The sequence below is a fragment of the Nothobranchius furzeri genome, chromosome 12 (assembly GCF_043380555.1).
Source record: "Nothobranchius furzeri strain GRZ-AD chromosome 12, NfurGRZ-RIMD1, whole genome shotgun sequence".
NCBI classification, from domain to species: Eukaryota; Metazoa; Chordata; class Actinopteri; order Cyprinodontiformes; family Nothobranchiidae; genus Nothobranchius; species Nothobranchius furzeri.
This window is the reverse complement of record NC_091752.1, coordinates 16,836,241-16,855,116: the sequence shown is the minus strand read 5'-3', so window position 1 is coordinate 16,855,116 and position 18,876 is coordinate 16,836,241. Positions and strand designations below refer to the sequence as shown.

Sequence of the window (18,876 nt, the reverse complement as noted above, 5' to 3'; positions counted from 1 at the left end):
AATAGTCTAGAAATATCCAATGCTTCCAGTAAAACCATCACGCCCACTGACTGGTTTATCGGTGACCGCTCACGGCTCTGCCTAAACTCTTGCTTAAATTCACATTTGGTGGCAGCTTAAAGCTTGTAAAAAACAAGACCTTGATAGTTTTAGGTTGTTTTTCTCCTAATCCTCTGTTTTCTTTGAGAGTCTGTTTCCACTCACACAACAATGAGCCTATTATAAGACGGTGTATTCAAAATCTTCATTTATTAAATCATTTTAGGTGAGAAAGATTTTGACAGGATTTTACCTTTGTGTCATTTCCTTCCTCATTAGTAAAGATAAATGTGGGGCTGTTTATTTCTGAATTTACAGCATGTTTTTCTTTTGTTAGGAGAGTCAAAGTGCTTTACTATCATCACACCAGACGCATGATGTTTAATGCCAGTGGTTCCCAAAGTTGAAAAACAAAAAATATAAGCCATAATTGAGCATATGTTGTACAATTGAAGTTAAAACCGTTTGTTTCCATTTTATTTACATGTTAGAAATGGGGTCATGTTTATTTAGCTCAGCCAGCTATAGCGTTTGGGAACCACTGATCTACTTGATATAATGAACTCTTGATCTACTTAAAATGCCGAAAGTGAAATAAATGAATAAACATCTTAATTTTTTTAGGACAGTAAGTAAAGGAAAACTGAGCAAAGTTCATTTGTGGTAACTACAATTATCTGTCTTCCCTGCAGCAAGCCCTACAGGTTCTGGACCAAAAGGTTACCCGGGAACTTCCGAGGTCTTCCGAGAGTCCAGCAGCACTACGGGAATGGTGGTCGGCATCGTAGCAGCAGCTGCACTCTGCATACTCATCCTGCTTTATGCCATGTACAAATACCGCAACAGAGATGAGGGTTCGTACCACGTGGACGAAAGTCGCAACTACATCAGCAACTCAGCACAATCCAACGGGACGGTAGTCAAAGAGAAGCCAGTCAACAATGTAAAAACCTCTAGCAAGAGCAAGAAGAACAAGGACAAAGAGTATTATGTGTGATTGACAAGGCGTTGGTCTTTGCCAGACTGGCTTGAACTTTTGTCAGGAAGGAATCAGGACATCAGTATGTGTACAGTATAACAAAAGGGAACAATAATTAGTCATTTTATTATTAAAAACGCTCAAAAATGTGAAAATATACCTTTCTTAACTATCAAAAAATTGAGACATGCAATGTCCAGGAAGAGACTATTGGGAAAATGGCTGACAGACACCATAAAGAAGACTGAATACGTACCTAACATGTCAACCAAACAACAGTAAACCATCTGTGACTTGTTCCTTGGCCAGGATTACGGGATCCATCTTATTTGTTTCTGGTAAACAGAGGAACACAGATGCACTTTGCAAATGGAGATTCAGCATTACAAACTTTGCATTTACATTGCTTGTGTTTGTGTTGTTGATTTCGTTTCCTTTTCCTAGAGAAAACGGCACATTGCATAAATGCATACATTAAATAAAAATGCCAGACATGTACTGTGGATGAAACGAGAGAATGAAAAAAAAACACGTGGCAGTCAATCCAAGCCAAAGTACTCACTGAAAAGGCATTCGAGTGAAAGACTAACATATTTGGCTGAGCTGCATCAGAGCAGAGATGAGAATGGACGACAGTTTCGTTCAAAAGCGTCTGACCTAAAGAATATATCGAGCTGTGCCGGTAAAAGAAATCGATGGCCTTCGTTTGTGTGATCCGCAAAGGATGAAGTTCCCTCAGAATCCTGGGGTTCTCTGGAAGGGTGGTCATTCAGGAGCCATGCACGCAAAATTATCCTACTACAGTACATATGTTTATATACGGTACAACCACATCTATATGTGCTTTCTGGACTGTGACAAAGTGGTGTTTTATAGCCTGTTGTATAGATGATGCAAACTATACCTGCTCCTCAACCGTTTTGGAATAAAATGTACAAAAATCACAAAAAGACATAAGTGTTAATAATTGTTGATAGACATAGAAGATTTTCTGAGAACATGCTTTTTTCAGTTGAATAATGATTTGAAATACCCTTGTTTTTACATGTGTTCCTATATAGTTTTTATACAATTTCCGACCCGAGATAGACCTTCCTGGACCAGATACAATAGCCTATCCATTCCCAGAAAAGAACTGCGACAGTAAAGAGGTGTAACCAGACAGCTTGTGTGACTCTCTTTTAAGGAATCACTGCCTTCCTCCTCAATCCTGACTTAGACAAGTGAGAATGAGACTGAGGATTTGAGTAATGATGTTCGATGAAGATTGGGATAAATAAACTCGCCGGCTTTCAGGTGGTGCTTCGAGACTGTGTGATACACGCTTGGGCTGACCCAAACTTCGAGGAGAATAATTTTAAAAAGTCCATTTCAGCTGTTTTGTGTATGTTCTGTCATTCTGTCTGTCAGTTCTGCTTTCCAGAGACCTGTACTTGGATTGAGTATGAGGAAAAATGACCATGAACTATAAATGATGATTATAAATTTTCTTTGTTTGCTCCTTTTTTGGCTTTTGTTTTATTTTCAATTGTATTTCTTCTTGTACACAAGTTTAAAAAATCCTTATAAAAACTAGTTTTGAGAAATCTAATGAATAAAACATTACCTAAGTGAACTTAGCCTAGTCTGCTGACAAGCTCTATGCATGCAGGTTTTATGAACGGTTGAAGCCCTCCTATCGTGATGGGCAAACTTCATCTTTTGTGTTTCATGTGCCCATCTTGCTTGTCAAATCCAGAGACCCACATCACCCTCATCTAATCTCAGTCACCAACAGCCTGAGGTGTTGTGGTAGTAGCAGCAGCTAATGTTGCCTCGGGCCACTACGCTCCAGCGGAGAAACTCAGCGGGCTACAGGGGTTTGGTAAGCTCACCTCAGTGTAACGCCACACCCCCACACTCTCCCGTTTTTAAACTTCTAGCCCTCAACCTTTACTCAAGTGACACTTCTTGATATTTATCAGCCATAAAAGCATTTTTACAACTTTTTTTATGTGGCACATTTCAAAATACGAAAATGTTACTCTGTGAGATATGTAAACACACTTTGAAGCTTGGTTGGGTGTCTTTTAGTTGGTTTGGCTGTCAGGTTAAATCTCTTGATGTGAGTTCAGCTGTTGCATCTGTTCACACTTTATATGTCTACCTGCTTTAAAAAAAGTGATGTGACGCAATTGCGCTAGAGGAAAACAAGTGGTTGGATCAAAGATCAACTGTTTTTCTGTGTAAACAATTTGAATTTAACCATATGGTCCTAAGTCTGGGGTAAACCAATGTACCTTACGTTCATTAAAACTGGCTGATGATTCCCAAAGAAGCCAGTGTCACACAGTAGATTCAGTAGTTGAACCAACTGTGCAGCAGCTCATCAGACTCTGCAGAAGCCTGTTAATCACTTGCTGATTGAAATCAGGTGTGTTGAAACTAGGGCTGAACGATTTTGGAAAATAATCTAATTGCGATTTTTTTTCTTTAATATTGCAATTGCAATTTAATTAACGGTTATTTTCTCAAATGGCTTTTCTCATTTTTTTCAACTAACGGAGGCAAAAACAACCCTATGTAATTTGTACTGAATATAACAAGTTTATGTATCTACATATTTATCTACATATCGTATCAACAAGATTATTTCTACATATACATAAACACAAGTAGTTACATTTTGTATTTGAAGGTGCAATCCTTTGCAACCAGGAGCACATCCCTTGAAGGAGCATAGGTATTAGCATCAACTGTGAAAATGTATTAGCAGGAAAGAAGTGTGTCCCGTTTATTTAAGTGTTTTGTGTTTAGAGTTTGTGACATCTTGTCCATGCAGAACTTCCGTACTTCAGTTAAGTTCATAGCTGCTAGCTGAAACTCAGTGGAGTTAAAGTCTCTTACGATTTTCTAGCTTTAATAAAATATCTGTCTGTGCTTATTTGATTGATGACAGTTTTGATATTTTATTAGACTCCAAATGTAATCATTTGGCACGTTCCTAATTCGTAATTTGTAAGGATGTAATTGGCAATATTAGCATTAGCATCCCTATGGGTTCTTCCATGTATATTAGCATTGTGCTAACCACTCGCTGCCAGTCAAATCGCAGCCTTTGGGATTAGAAAATCTCCTTTTGTCACATTGCAATTTCATTGCATATGCAATTAATCATTCAGCCCTAGTTGAAACAGAGTTAAAACTAAAACCTGCTGGATGCCGGCCCTCCAGGACAGGATTGGGCACTCCTGGCTTAGACACAACACCTCAAACTTGCATTTCCCTACCCATTCCAGGGTCAGCAGAATATAAACTTTAGTTGTGGTTATGCTAATTAGAGAACAGTGTTAGCCCGAGCTACTGCTAACACTATGCCACGCTACTGCCAAGATCCTTGTTAGACAAGAGGAAAACAACAAAGAATGCTGACACACTCACGTTCCAGGATGTACTGGGAATGTTCAGAATTTGAATAAATATCAGAAAGATCTATAGATTGAGGTACGACCAAATTCTCTCCCCTGTCCAGCCATTTGTCTAGGCTCATGGGCCATTGTGAGCCTCAACAAAGGTTTTTATGAAAAGAACAGGTTATAAATGCAGAAAAATATTTTTTACACTAATTTAACCAAAGAAAAAGGACAATGCAAAAAGTTTTAAGGAATAAAACTGAAAAAGAACAGGGACCCATAGTCCCTTTGTGGATCCTTGATTATTGATTGACTTATAACTGTGGAGGTGGCAACCAGAGAGAAAGCTCAGCACAAAAACTGGAAACATTCACGTATGGGATGAAATGACACCACCCCACTTTGTAGGATAAAATATACTTTGAGCAAAAGCTTGGCACGTTTTTTTCAGTAGAAAAGTTTCTAAAAGAAAAAACTGAACTGTTTACAACTGTCCAACTACAGTTGAGTGAATCGATGCATGAGATATGTGGAAATCAAAAGCAAACTTTATATCATTCTTTCATCTTCTTTTACTGGCACTCATACTGTAAAGGAACAAATGCAATTCAATAAGGACCCTTAAAGCAAAGACACGTTTCCTTCAGACAGCTCACCTCTCGGTCACAGCTTTTGATCAGCTGCACTAGCCTTCAGATATGATGTTGTACAACGTGTGATATACTACACTCTCCGAATGGAAATCCCCCCATTTCAGTTGACTGAGTCTTGCTCAAGGACATTACAACAGAGTAGGTGGCAATGTCATTTTCCAACAGAAAATAACGCTCCGTGATAAACAAAATGGAAAAGGACCTCCTTTCTGTTGGTGCCGCAGCAGCGCTAAGCTACACGCAGGTTGAAAAATGAAGTTGTGTCGAGGTTTTGCCTGAAAGTCCATTAAAATGTGTTTTTTTAGAGATTTACTGAATCTCAGTAATGTTATTATTTTATGGCTAAATGAAATGTCAAACATTTGCTTTAAAATACACTTTCTTTCTTTAAAATAACTAAGAAAAATCTCACGTCATAACTGCAACACAATGTTGTATTAAAGTGATGCTTCCTTTTATTTGCCCCAGGGTCAGATTTAACATGAGCATGCATCTTCATATCTTGATATATGAGATAAGCTCACATCACGCTTAAGTCCTGATGTGTGCTTGTTGCCATGTGTCGAGTAGATGAATACGTTCATGGTTTGTTGTGACATGACTTGGAGAATGATGTCAGGCATCAGTATAAGTTGTTGAGAGGTTTGTTTAAACACAAACACAGCTCCACTTCCCTGTTGGTCTGGGAAAACCATTCTAGTTTCATGTGTCCAGATCAATCCAATTTTAGGCCATCCATCTTTTTTGTCTTTTTAAAATTTGATGTGTCTGTTTTGTATGCTAGGCTCTAATTATTTTTGGTCCCAGGATCAGGTGTTGCTTTAACCAAAGATGCATAATAGATGCAAGACTCTTAGTTTTAAAGCTGCAATGGCAAATTTGGACAACAACGTTCTGACATAGTACAGGCTATAAAAATATCGGAGATTAAAAAAAAATATGAAGTGGTTCTCTCACATTTGTCTAAAAACCTCCACCAATAACACGTTTCAGACTGGAAGCTACTATTAGACCATCTGATTGTCGGTCTTCCTGAACCACTGCACTTCCCTGGGTCCTCCATTCATTACGTACTCACACATTTAGCAACAGAACACCTTTGATGTGAGAAATTTTCCACTCAACGATAAAGAAGGAGAAACAGCCAGCTGCTACCACTTCAACTTCAGGACAAACTACCACAGTCCCAAAAAGAAAAACACCATTTGAAGTCACGGACAACAAAAGATGTTTGACATAGAAAACGACGTCTGGTGTTTAGCGCTATCTCGTCTTGTCTGGGATCAATGGTGTTTTGTTCTGGCACAAGTGTCCCAGAGAAGATACCCGAGGGGAGGGGTGAATGTTCTGTCACCACATTTGTGTTCAAAACCTAGCTTGTTTGCAGATTTGCTATACCAGCTTTAAATCAATTCTGGGACAATTTATATTGTGTTGTTATCCATGAAAAAAGACTCCATCCATCCATTCATTTTCATCTGCTTATCCGGAGTCGGGCCGCAGGGGCAGTAGCCTAAGTCGAGAGGCCCAGACTTACCTCTACCCAGCCACTTGGGCCAGCTCCTCTGGGGAAATCCCAAGGCGTTCTCTGGCCAGATGAGAGACATAGTCCCTTCAACGTGTCCTGGGTCTCCCTTTAGGCCTCCTCCCGGTTGGACGTGCCCGGAAAACCTCACCAAGGAGGCATCCAGGAGGCATCCTGACCAGATGCTCGAGCCACCTCAATTGGCTCCTTTTGAAGACTCCATGTGGACTCAATGTTTTGGATGAATACAGTGGCCTAGTGGTGTGAATGTCCCTGGTACTGGGAGATTGGGGTTCAAATCCCAGTTAGGTCTTACCAAAGACTTTAAAAATGGGATCCAATGCCTCCCTGATTGATACTCAGTTTTAAGGGGTTAGATGGGGGTGGGGGGCGGGGGGTTAAACCGGGTGGGGGGCGGGGGGTTAAACCACCCAATAGTTTGCAAGCGCAGCCACTGCTGCAGCTCCCCGCTCCCACAGGGATGGGTCAGATGCACAAATGTAATTGCACTAGTGTGTGATGAGGACTAATGAAACATGACTTTTGGGCCAGTTGTCGGGGGTTTGTGGACAAAAGGGCACGAGAACACAGACTGTACCATGAGCTATCGGTCAAACTGACACGTGAGTGGTGCTCCAACATTCTTCTTTGTTGTTTTCTTCTCGTCCAACTCAGGCTAGCGTTAGCAGTGGCTCATGCTAATGTTAGCAGTAGCTCAGGCTAGCGTTGCCCTGAGGATGGCATTACTGCGACCAACGTTTATATATAGCTGATGTTGAAGTGGGCTGGGACATGCAGATGAAAGGAGGTGGGTCTGACCATTTCTCTGCAGCCATTGCCACAATACTAATTTACATAGGATAGCATGTTAAAGACAACACAGACTTTCTGTATGCTGCACGACCCACCCCAAGCTGCCTATGGTCAGCAATAACAAAGTTAACCTGGTTTTAACCTCTAGGACCACTTGAAAAAAGAGAGCAAAATAGGACCTTGAAATATGAATGCCCTGAAATAATGAATGCCCTGAAATAAGAAATAAAAACAGACTGAATATAATAAAATATATGATATTTATATTATTTATAATGTCAGGCACCAATAAATACACAATTATTTACTTCAAAATTGTTTTAGCTCGATCTTAATTAAATACTAGTAAACAAAAATTCCAGAGAAGACAAAAATATTGCTTTGAAGTACTTTTAACTCTGTTTTCACAAACCCTGACAAAGATAAAGGCCAGTCTACTGAATGACAGCAGATGTTGGCGCCATCTCCTCGAGTAGCTCTCAGATCGTTGCTTCAAGGCAACACAACTCCACTCTGTAAGTCAGAATGTTTCGGTGCCAAGCAGATCATGCTTAATGTATGTTCTGCCTCCAGGATGCTGGCAATGAGCATCTCCTGACGTCAGCAGCAAACACTCCCAAAATGTTAAGATGCATTTGTGGAATGCTGTTGGATCGAGGCATCATTTATCCAAGGAGAAGTGTTTTTCTTTAATAAAAAGGCACTAGCGTGCACACTATAAACAAAGAGCACTTGTTTACATTTAGTATTTCTCAGCAAAACGAATTGTTTGTATACTGAAGGCCTTCACGTACATGCTGAATGCGTTTTGTAGCTGATTAAATATTCACAAAGCTGTTTTCCAAACCTGTATTGTATGCATTGTCTCCAGGCTCTCCGTCTCTTCTTTTTCATCAATACTGCTGCCAAGATCTGCTTTGTTTTCGAGCATGAATGCAGCCTTCTTGATCTCACACAAACAGCACGAGAAATCTGTTTATCACCCCCCGCTTCTGTGCACCACCAGCAGCTGTGGTCAAATATCCACAAGGCTGACTGTTGTAAAACAGCAGATTATGGATCTAAACTGTTTTTAATGGTTTCTGGGCCTCGCATTGGCCTAATGGTGTCGTTTCGGTGCTGTTTTACTTAATTTGCTCTCAGTGTTTAACATTTGTCCTTTCTCAGATGCCAGAAACTCACTCACACATTCTCCTCAGATGGGCTCACTCCTGGGAAATGCTGCGATCGTTGTGCACAAGGCAGGTAATAGTGAAAAAACAACAAGCCCACAGCTTTATTTAAGTGAACGTCTTCTATACAACTGCTGAAAAACTCACAGGGTCAGAAAGTGTATTTGGCACCGTGTTTCGTGCTCTCTCCCTTTGTATTCGTTTCCCCGATGGCGCCCAGGCTCTTTGCTTCCATCACAGCTGGAAGTAGCAGACGTCGCTCTAATTTGCCCTCCCTATAGTCATTCATTTTCCCGTTTTCATGCCCTCTCCCTCGTCTTGCGGATTCTGTTTCACACCCCTACCTTAGAAGATATCGCTTCCCATTTCATTCTAATATTTGTTTAGGAACCTCCATGCTGATCAGATACAAATCAGCATTTCTTCAAAGACTTAACTCTCGCTGACCAGGCTGGAGTAAATATAACTATGCCCCCACGTGAAACTGCAATTTGATGTTAATGTTTCAAAGCAAATGAAAATGAATCTGAGTTTATATGAGAGGAGGGGGAAAGTGTTTAGTCTTACTTGATTATAGGGGAACATTAATCTCACAGGAAGTCAATCTGAAAACATTGCAAGTCTTTAAGCACCCATTTAGTGGGGCTGCTGCCTGACCACAACACAATTATAGTCATCTGTAGGCTTCTTTTAAGAATCTGTTCTTCATCACAATGCAAAAAGTCTTTGTAAGCAGTGAGCACTGCTGACCTGCATTGTGGGTGGTTTTATTACACTTGCTTCCTGTTTGGTGTATTTGTATTTAAATACCATTTTTTCGTCGTCGTCGTCATTTTCCTCCACTTATCCGGGTCCGGGTTGCAAGGGCAGCATCCCACTTAGGGATCTCCGGACCGTCCTCTCCCCGGCCTCCTCCACCAGCACCTCCGGCAGGACGCCAAGGCGTTCCCGGACCAGATTGGAGATGTAACCTCTCCAACGTGTCCTGGGTCGACCCAGGGGGCCTCCTGCCGGCAGGACATGCCCGAAACACCTCCCCAGGGAGGCGTCCAGGAGGCATCCTGACCACATGTCCAAACCACCTCAACTGACTCCTTTCGATCCGGAGGAGCAGCGGTTCTACTCCGAGTCCCTCCCGGATGACCGAGCTCCTCACCCTATCTCTAAGGCTGAGCCCGGCCACCCTACGGAGGAAACTCATTTCGGCCGCTTGTATCAGCGATCTCGTTCTTTCGGTCATTACCCAAAGCTCATGACCATAGGTGAGGATTGGTACGTAGATCGACCGGTAAATCGAGAGCCTGGCTTTCTGGCTCAGCTCCATCTTCACCACAACAGATCTGCTCAGCGTCCGCGTCACTGCAGACGCCGAACCAATCCGCCTGTCGATCTCCCGATCCCTCCTACCCTCACTTGTGAACAAGACCCCGAGATACTTACTCCTCCACTTGAGGTAGGACCTACTTGAGGTACTATTTTTTCAATACATAAAATTTTAAAGAAACTAGAAGAAAATATTTTTGAGTTTTGTCATAAAAGAAAAAACAGAAAAAGGCATTAAAACGGCTATTGAATCCATAAGGAATTATAGAAACGCGTGACTAGGAAACCCTGATCATACCTGTTGGTTTTAAAGATAGGTTTTGTGTAATTTAAGAGTTCCATAGCCCCTCTGTTTCAAAAGAGCAACTGCAAAGGTATGTGTAGTTTTTTTTTCTTTATCATCCCAAAGCACTCAGATGCAACCCTGTCCTTGTCAGCGGTCCATGGGCATGGGCATGATCACATTCACTTCTAGCAAATATAAAGAGCCAATAGCTATGTTGCTTACTGAGGGGCTGGTAACACTGAAACACAAAAGGGATTGGCTTTCTTGGGGCAGAGGGCTGAGATTCTGGGGAACTGTGAGCATGTAGTCAGAGGCGCTGCATGCCGACAGGCAGGGCAGGCAATTGCTTGATGTCCCATGGCAACATGGAGCCCCGAGCGGGCCATTGTCAGGTTCGTTGGCAGATCTGAAGCGTGACTGAGAGTGCTGTTGCCAAGACGCGGAGAGACTGAGATAACCGGCGTGGTTATTTCCTGTAGGTGTAGCTTGAGGGTTTAGAGGGCTGGTAAGCCTGGAGACTCGATGCAAAGTCTGGTGAGAACGATGACTGAGCAATGAATGAAACGCCGGCACTTCCTTAAGTAGTGTCGGCGTGATGACGTCAGTCGCCACGTTAGTGGCAGGAATGAATGGAATGCAGTCAGCTGGAGGAGTTCGTGACAGGACCCCCCCCTCTAGGGACGGCACCCGAAGTCCCAGGACGGCGGGCCCAGAAGTCTGTTAACAGGGCAGGATCGACAAACGAGCTCGTGGGCTCCCAAGAGCGTTCCTCAGGCCCGTACCCCTCCCAGTCCACGAGATACTGCCAACCTCGTCCCCGGCGGCGGGCGTCCAGTATCCTGCGGACCGTGTAGGTGCGATCCGCCTCAACACCGCGGGGCGGAGGCACCCGGACCGGTGGAGGGTGGAGAGGAGAGGAGATCACCGGCTTAAGCTGGGAGATGTGAAAGACCGGGTGGATCCGGAGAGTAGCCGGGAGGCGTAGACGGCAGGTGACTGGATTGATGACCTTGAGGACAGGGAACGGACCCAGGAAGCGAGGAGTGAGCTTCCGGGAGCCAGCCGGCATCCTCAGGTTAGCGGAGGAGAGCCACACCTGGTCGCCAGACCGGAAGACGGGGCCAGGCCGGTGGCGGCGGCGATGCTGACGGGCATACTCCGTGTTGGCCCGGGTGATGGCCGCACGGGCCCGGATCCAGGCGAGCCGACAGTGGCGGACCAGCGTCTGGGCAGCAGGGACCTCCACCTCTGGCACCTGATGATCAAACAGAGGAGGCTGATAACCGTAACAGGTCTCGAAGGGAGACAGACTCGTGGCAGAGGAGGTCTGGAGGTTGTGTGACAGCTCCGCCCACAGGAGGAAGCGGGGCCAGGTGGTCGGCTGGGACGAAGCGAAGCAGCGCAGGTAGCGTCCAAGCTGCTGGTTAGCTCTCTCTGTCTGACCGTTTGTCTGCGGATGGTATCCAGAGGACAGACTGGTGGAAGCACCGACCAGGCGACAGAACGCCTTCCAGAAGCGTGAGACGAACTGGGGTCCTCGGTCGGAAACCACGTCCTGAGGGAAACCATGGAGCCGCACCACCTGTTCCAGGAGCAGTTCGGCCGTTCTCTTGGCAGTGGGGAGGCCGGCCATGGCCACTAAGTGCACGGCCTTGGAGAAACGGTCCGTGATAGTCATTATAGTGTCCAGGTGGTCGACCACCGGCAGTCCCGTGACAAAGTCCAGCCCGATGTGTGACCACGGCCGTTTGGGCACAGGGAGAGGCTGCAACTCTCCAGCGCCGGGTTGGTTGGAGGACTTGGAGCGAGCACACACATCACATGCAGCTGTAAACTCGCGGACGTCCTTCCTCATGGACGGCCACCAGAGAGCCCGACGGAGGAACTGGAGGGTACGGGCTTGTCCTTGATGTCCCGCGAGCCGCGAACAATGCCCCCACGTGAGCGCCTCTTGCCGGCAGGAGACGGGAACGTAGAGACGGTTCGGTGGGGTCTCCGGCGGCGCTGGATCGCCAGGAAGTGCCGCCTGTATGGACTGCTGCAACGGCCATTGGAGGGAGGCCAGGAAGCGTTGAGTCGGCAGAATGGTCCGAGGCTCCGGGGGGGCGGCATCTGGTGCGAAACGCCGAGAGAGAGCGTCCGCCTTGAGGTTCTTGGAGCCGGGCCGGTAGGCGATATGGAAGTGGTACGGCTCGAAAAAGAGGGCCCACCGAGCCTGACGTGGGTTGAGCTGGCGGGCAGTCTGTAGATGAATGAGATTCTGGTGGTCGGTCCAGATCAGAAAGGGATCGGTGGTCCCCAGGAGCCACTGCCTCCATTCCTCCAGCGCCCATTTTATTGCCAGCAGCTCTCTGTCACCGACCCCGTAGTTCTGCTGTGTGGGGGAAAACTTCCGGGAGAAGTAGGCACATGGGTGGAGCTTAGAGTCTGGACCCCGTTGCGAGAGAACGGCCCCCGCTCCCACATCTGAGGCGTCCACCTCCACGACGAAGGGCCGGGTCTGGTCCGGGTGGAGGAGGATGGGTTCCTTAGTGAAACGTCCGACCAGCTCATGGAAAGCACGGACAGCCTCTGGAGTAAGGCGAAAAGGGCGAGGCTGATTGGTGGTTTTGGTGAGTGAGGTCAGTGGTGCTGCGAGGGAGCTGAAGTTGCGTATAAATCTCCGGTAAAAGTTCGAGAAACCCAGGAAGCTTTGCAGCTGCTTCAGGGTCGTGGGTAGAGGCCACTGAGCTACGGCCTGAACCTTCTGGGGGTCCATCTTCAGGCCCTGGGAGGAGATGGTAAAACCCAGGAAGGAAGTGGACTCCTGGTGAAACACACACTTCTCCAGTTTGCAGTAAAGTCCATGGTCCAGGAGGCGGGACAGAACCGCTCGAACATGACGGATGTGCTCTTCGGCCGTGCGGGAGTAGATGAGGATGTCATCTAGATAGACAAAGACCCAGCGGCCCAACATGTCTCTCAGCACATCTGTAATGAACCGCTGGAAGACGGCGGGGCTGTTGCAGAGTCCAAAAGGCATCACCAGATATTCATAGTGGCCAGTGGGCGTGATAAAAGCGGTCTTCCACTCCTCACCTTCCTTAATACGGATGAGGTTATAGGCGCTGCGCAGATCCAGTTTAGTGAACACTGCGGCTTGTGTGATGGCGTCCAGAGCGGTGCCCATGAGAGGGAGAGGGTGACGGTCCCTGATCGTTATTTTATTTAACCCTCGATAGTCTATGCAGGGCCGGAGATCACCCTCCTTCTTCTTAACAAAGAAAAACCCCGCGGCCCCGGGGGATGTTGAGGGTCGGATGAATCCCTTCTGCAGGGCATCAGTTATATAATTGTCCATAGCCCGGGTTTCCGCCGGAGAGAGGGAGAATAGGCGACCCCGAGGGGGGGTGGTGCCGGGCTGGAGCCTGATCTCCAGGTCGTAGGGTCGGTGAGGAGGTAACCTGGTAGTGGGTTCTTTAGCGAAGACCTGAGCGAGGTCGTGGTATTGAGGAGGGATGAGCGTCAGGTCTACGTCTGTGGGAGTGGCTGCTCTGGTCCGAGGTGCAGGGGAGTCCCGGTGGTTATGGCAACCCGTGCCCCAGGCCAGGACTTTACTGGTGGACCAGGAGATGTGAGGCTCATGGCGGCAGAACCAGGAATGACCCAGGATGAGTGGCGTTGCCGGAGCCTGGATGACCAGGAAGTGGAGGGTCTCCCGGTGTTGGTCAATAGTCATGTGGAGACCCTGAGTTCGGTGGGTGAGAGGGTACGGCATGATGGGCCGGCCGTCCACAGAGGTCACGGGAATGGGTCGGTCGAGGGCGGTGAGGGGTATCTTGAGCCGAGTAACCAGTCCGTGATCGATAAAACACTCCGCAGCCCCAGTGTCTAAAAGTGCCTCCAGTCTGGTCGGGCCTTGGTCCAGGTGGAGGGAGACCGGGAGAGTGGTTCGGTGTGGAGCCGGAAAGGTGGAGACTCCGGGTGGGACAGCTCCTACTCCGACCCGGAGGGACCTTTTCCCGGTCGTTTTGGGCACGTGCCACGGTGGTGACCCAAATCCCCACAGTAAGCGCATCTTCCCTCCTGGTAGCGCCGTGCCCGTTCCTCAGGGGGAAGATGTCCCAGCTGCATCGGCTCCTCCGTCAGTTGGTGAGCCGGCCGGCGGGGTGACGTCCTGGTGTGTACGGGGGCTGACATGGTGCTCGGCCGGTTCAGGATGCAGCGGTCCAGTTGGAGAGCCAGATCCACTGCCAGGTCCAGGGAGGTTGGGACCTCGTGCCCGATCATGCCCTCCCGGATTCTCGGTGACAGTCCCTCCAGGTAAACGGCCTTTAGGGCGGCGTCATCCCACCTCAACCGAGCTGCTGTCGTCCGGAAGCGAGAGGTGTACTGAGCCGCCGTCTGGGAGCCCTGGCGAAGCTGAAGCAGCCGCGTCTCGTCCGAGACCTCGCTGCTGGGGTGCACAAAAGTCTTTTTCATCTCCTTTACAAAAGTCTCATAGTCATTGCAGGCAGGAGATTTCTGATTGTAAAGAGCCGCCGCCCATTCACCGGCTCGACCTGTCAGCAGTGAGGTCAGCAAGGCGACACGAGAGCAGGATGTGGGGTAACGTGCCGGTTGGCACTCGAAAGTCATGGCCAGGGTCGCCAACATGCCCTCCGGGGATCCCCTGGTTCCGTCCCACTTCTCTGGAAGGCTGAGGCGTGGTTCCATCCTGTCAGGAACAGCTGCGGTCTGACGTTGCAGAGCGGTGGTCAGCTGGAGTACTAGCTCGGTGAGTGACTCGATCTTAGTTGCTTGGCGATCAGCTATGGCACGGAGCTGGTTCATTTCTGCCGTATGCTGATCCAAGGTTGTGCGCTGTTGAGCCACTTCGGCACGCAGACGCGCAAATTCCGCTGGGTCAACTTTGGGCTCAGTCATCCTGTCAGGTTCGTTGGCAGATCTGAAGCGTGACTGAGAGTGCTGTTGCCCAGACGCGGAGAGACGGAGATAACCGGCGTGGTTATTTCCTGTAGGTGTAGCTTGAGGGTTTAGAGGGCTGGTAAGCCTGGAGACTCGATGCAAAGTCTGGTGAGAACGATGACTGAGCAATGAATGAAACGCCGGCACTTCCTTAAGTAGTGTCGGCGTGATGACGTCAGTCGCCACGTTAGTGGCAGGAATGAATGGAATGCAGTCAGCTGGAGGAGTTCGTGACAGCCATCAAAATTCAGAACAGCAACAGCTGCGCATTTACATTAAGTCGAGGTTGATAAAGTAATAACCTGGATCCTTTATTCTAGTTAACATGTACGTTAGAAAGCCAAACTCTCAAATGAAGTGAATTCCACTCTGGTATGGTAGGTGACGTTCGAGTCGGCATTGTTCCTGTTAGCTTTTAGCAACACAAAGAGTAAACAAACGCTGGCGAAGTGAAGCAGATCAACTTCAAATAGGATATGCACAATGGTCGAAGGAATAAACAACAACACTGCAGCACAGGGTTATGGTTAGGGAATTGGTTCGTACTGCACTGTTTGATGGTGTTACACGTGTTACTTTGTGGCGATGATATTATCAGAGGACTGCTTCTGCCGTCTCGTCATTTGCCGAAGTAACTGGAATCAGCTTGGCTGAGCCGTTTACATGCAGATGAAGTTGGGAAGTTGAGTGACTGACCGTTGGCCCTCCCTGCTGCTCAGCCAGTGATTGGTCGCACACTTCCTTATCTTAACCTACCAACTCCCACCCCATTGGATGGAGAAACAGCAGCATGCTTCTTAGTCTGTGCTTCATTTATAGAGCTTGCTTACAAACACATAATATAAGTCACCGTCTACATAAACTTTGTAATTCACTACAAAAAATGTCAAGGGAAAATGTGTGCAACTTTAAGCTAAACCCTTGCATTAGTACATTTTGGAGCTGGAGAAAATGGCAGTGCAGCCGGTGAAATGGCAAACATAGAATTTAAGCCAAATGTCTCCTTTGTTGAGCTTTAGTATTGATCTAGTAAGGATTCAACACAAAGTTCCATAAATGAGGCCCCAGGTCTTTTTGCTCGGGGCCCTATGAAAGCCTTGCAGCACCACTGCATGTTGTCTCTAGACAAGCTGGTTCCCAAAGTCAGAGACTCTCTTGGTCAGCTTGCTTCTCACACCAAACCCTCCATCAGGAATCTTGGCATGACCTTTGACCCAGCTCTCACCCTGGATTCTCATGTCAGTTCTCTTGTTCGCTCTTCCTTCTTCCATCTCAGGAACGTTGCTAAGCTGAGTCCCATTCTGTCTCATTCTGAACTTGAGACAGTTCTCCACACCTTCATCTCCTCACGCTTAGACTACTGTAACTCTCTTTTCACGTGTCTGAGCAGAACCTCCCTGAACCGTCTACAGGTGGTTCAGAACGCCTGTGCTCAGCTTCTAACCAAGTCCTCCAAATACACCCACATCACCCCGCTTCTCCTCCATCTTCATTGGCTGCCAGTCAACTTCAGGGTTCATTTCAAGATCCTGGTTCTGGTCTATAGGGCCTTACATGGACAAGCACCATCTTACATCAGTGATCTTCTTAGTCCCTACACCCCCAGCAGGTCCCTGAGGTCCAGTGATCAAAGCCTACTGGTTGTGCAGCGCACCAGGCTAAAGAGCAAAGGTGACAGATCATTTGCTGCTGTGGCCCCCAGACTCTGGACCTCTCTCCCCCTGAGTCTGAGATCAGTGGACTCAGTGGTCTCCTTCAAAAAGCAGCTGAAGACTCACTTGTTCAAGCTGGCTTTTGTATGACCTTCTTCACCCTCTCCTTGTTCTGCTCTCCCTACCTATTCCACCTTCCTCATGATCCACATATTTCCCTCTTTCCTATTCACTCTCTCTCTCTTTCTTTACATTTTTAATCACAATTGTCTATTTGTTGCTCATTTGAAATATATTTTTAATCATTTTAAAAGTATTTTTTATATTTTTAATTTTTTTGTTTTTGTGAAGCGCCTCGTGATTTTTAGCTTAAGAGGTGCTATAGAAATAATATCTTCTTCTTCTTCTTCTCTAGTAGACATGTATAAAACTGTCAGGATAAAGAGAAAATTACATCAAGATGAAACTCCCTTTGTCAATTTTATTTTTACTGCACAGAATTAATAAGCTTTAAAATGCCCTGCGTTTTCCCTTTTTACAGTGTTCAACTCTCGCTTTAACAATCTAGCAAAGAAGATGATCCCAGTGTCTGTAACTACATCGTAAATACATGATCGGCCTCCTCACAGAAGAGGTGCACAATCATAAATTTCATTTCTCAGTCCACTAAGTTCAATTTTTCTCTCTGAACTGGTGTGTGGAATCTCTTCTATGAGCTGAATCACTTTTTTTTTTTTTTTTTTTTGGAAAATGTTTCACATTCTTCTTCACATAGTGATTTCTCAGGAATGTAACCAGCCAGACCAAGTTCTGACATCCAGCAAGCTTGTATTCCCATGATCAGTGAGCTGGGATTAAAGTTAGATTGCTTTTCATAAGAAACAATGATCTCAAGGTACAAACCTTAAGATACTAGACTGTTTACAGAGAAAATGTTACGGGTAGTGCAGGATTCTCCAGTACTATAACTCAGCTCCAATAGAGTTAGAATTTCAGACTCATTTGTAATACTGGAGGTTTTACATTTAACAACTAATGACATTCTAACCATTTTTGACATTTCCTTTAGGAACATAAATCTTTTAGTCTGGCAAGTCGTCCTACATAAATACCAGGGATGCACGATGGATGAGTAATTTTTGGTATCGATAAATAAAACTGAGCTGACATTAACAACTGATTTTTTTTTTATATTTATATTTTGCTGCTGCGTCTTGGCCAGATCGTTGTAAAGGAGAATAAGTTCTCAATCAACTCATATGGATAAATAAAGGTCCAATGAAATAAAATAAAATAATAAAGAAAAAGTTTCACTTTGTCAAATCAAAAACAGTTTAAAAATAAATAGAACATTTTCAAGATTACACTAATTATATAACATTTTTATAGCAGTAGTGATTTCCATATAAATATTTCCAACTGACACCGTTATCAGCTTTAAAAAATTAACCACTGCAGTTTTGTTTATTTATAAATCCACTTACAGACATGACGAATGCAAACGTGGTTCTAGAGTGAAGTAAATTATGAAGCAAGCCTTTCTTGTAAAGTGCTTATTCCAAACCTTCACTTGCCTGAAGAACATGGAAGGCTTCCACGCATGTTTACTAGATTGCACATCAGTGAAGCATTGTGACTGAGATTTTCCGGTAATTTCAGGGTTCCTCTTTTCTGACAGCATGAGCCTCTGGTGGAGGGGTTAACGGGTTGGCGCTTCAGGCCAAACCCAGCAGTTGAGAGCCCACTCTCAGAAGAAAAGAGTCAACATAGCAAGGGCACCGAACACATTCATGATGCATAGGTGCCATTTATCATGGCTGACAACTGCACCTCTCTGTGCCATTTGGGTTTATTACCGGTACATTTCGCGCCACATAATGATGTTTTTCTTAGCACTTGTCCTCTGAGACTGACTTCAATGAAAAACTGCAGCAGAAACATAAAAGTGGCATTTTTCCTCCCTTTTTCTCTTTTATACGATGCTTAATTTGACCTGTAAGGGCATCAAAATAAAAGAAAGTCTATGGATTTTTATAATGTATAAAGATATAATTCGGAATATATTTGAAGATAAAGAAGAAACGGTCATCCAAAG

General features: G+C 45.9%; 1 protein-coding gene across 25 annotated transcripts in view; it reads left to right on the top strand.

The window, feature by feature from the left end:
• The window catches only part of LOC107375745 (neurexin-1a), a 462,507-nt gene extending 459,984 nt beyond the window's left edge, over window positions 1-2,523 (top strand). For all 25 annotated transcript variants that reach the window (XM_070542354.1, XM_070542374.1, XM_070542368.1 and 22 more), the window contains one exon: window positions 732-2,523. In XM_070542354.1, the coding sequence (XP_070398455.1) occupies window positions 732-1,036 (305 nt within the window). In that variant the 3' untranslated portion in view covers window positions 1,037-2,523. The remainder of the gene's footprint in view (window positions 1-731) is intronic.
• Window positions 2,524-18,876: the final 16,353 nt, after the last annotated feature.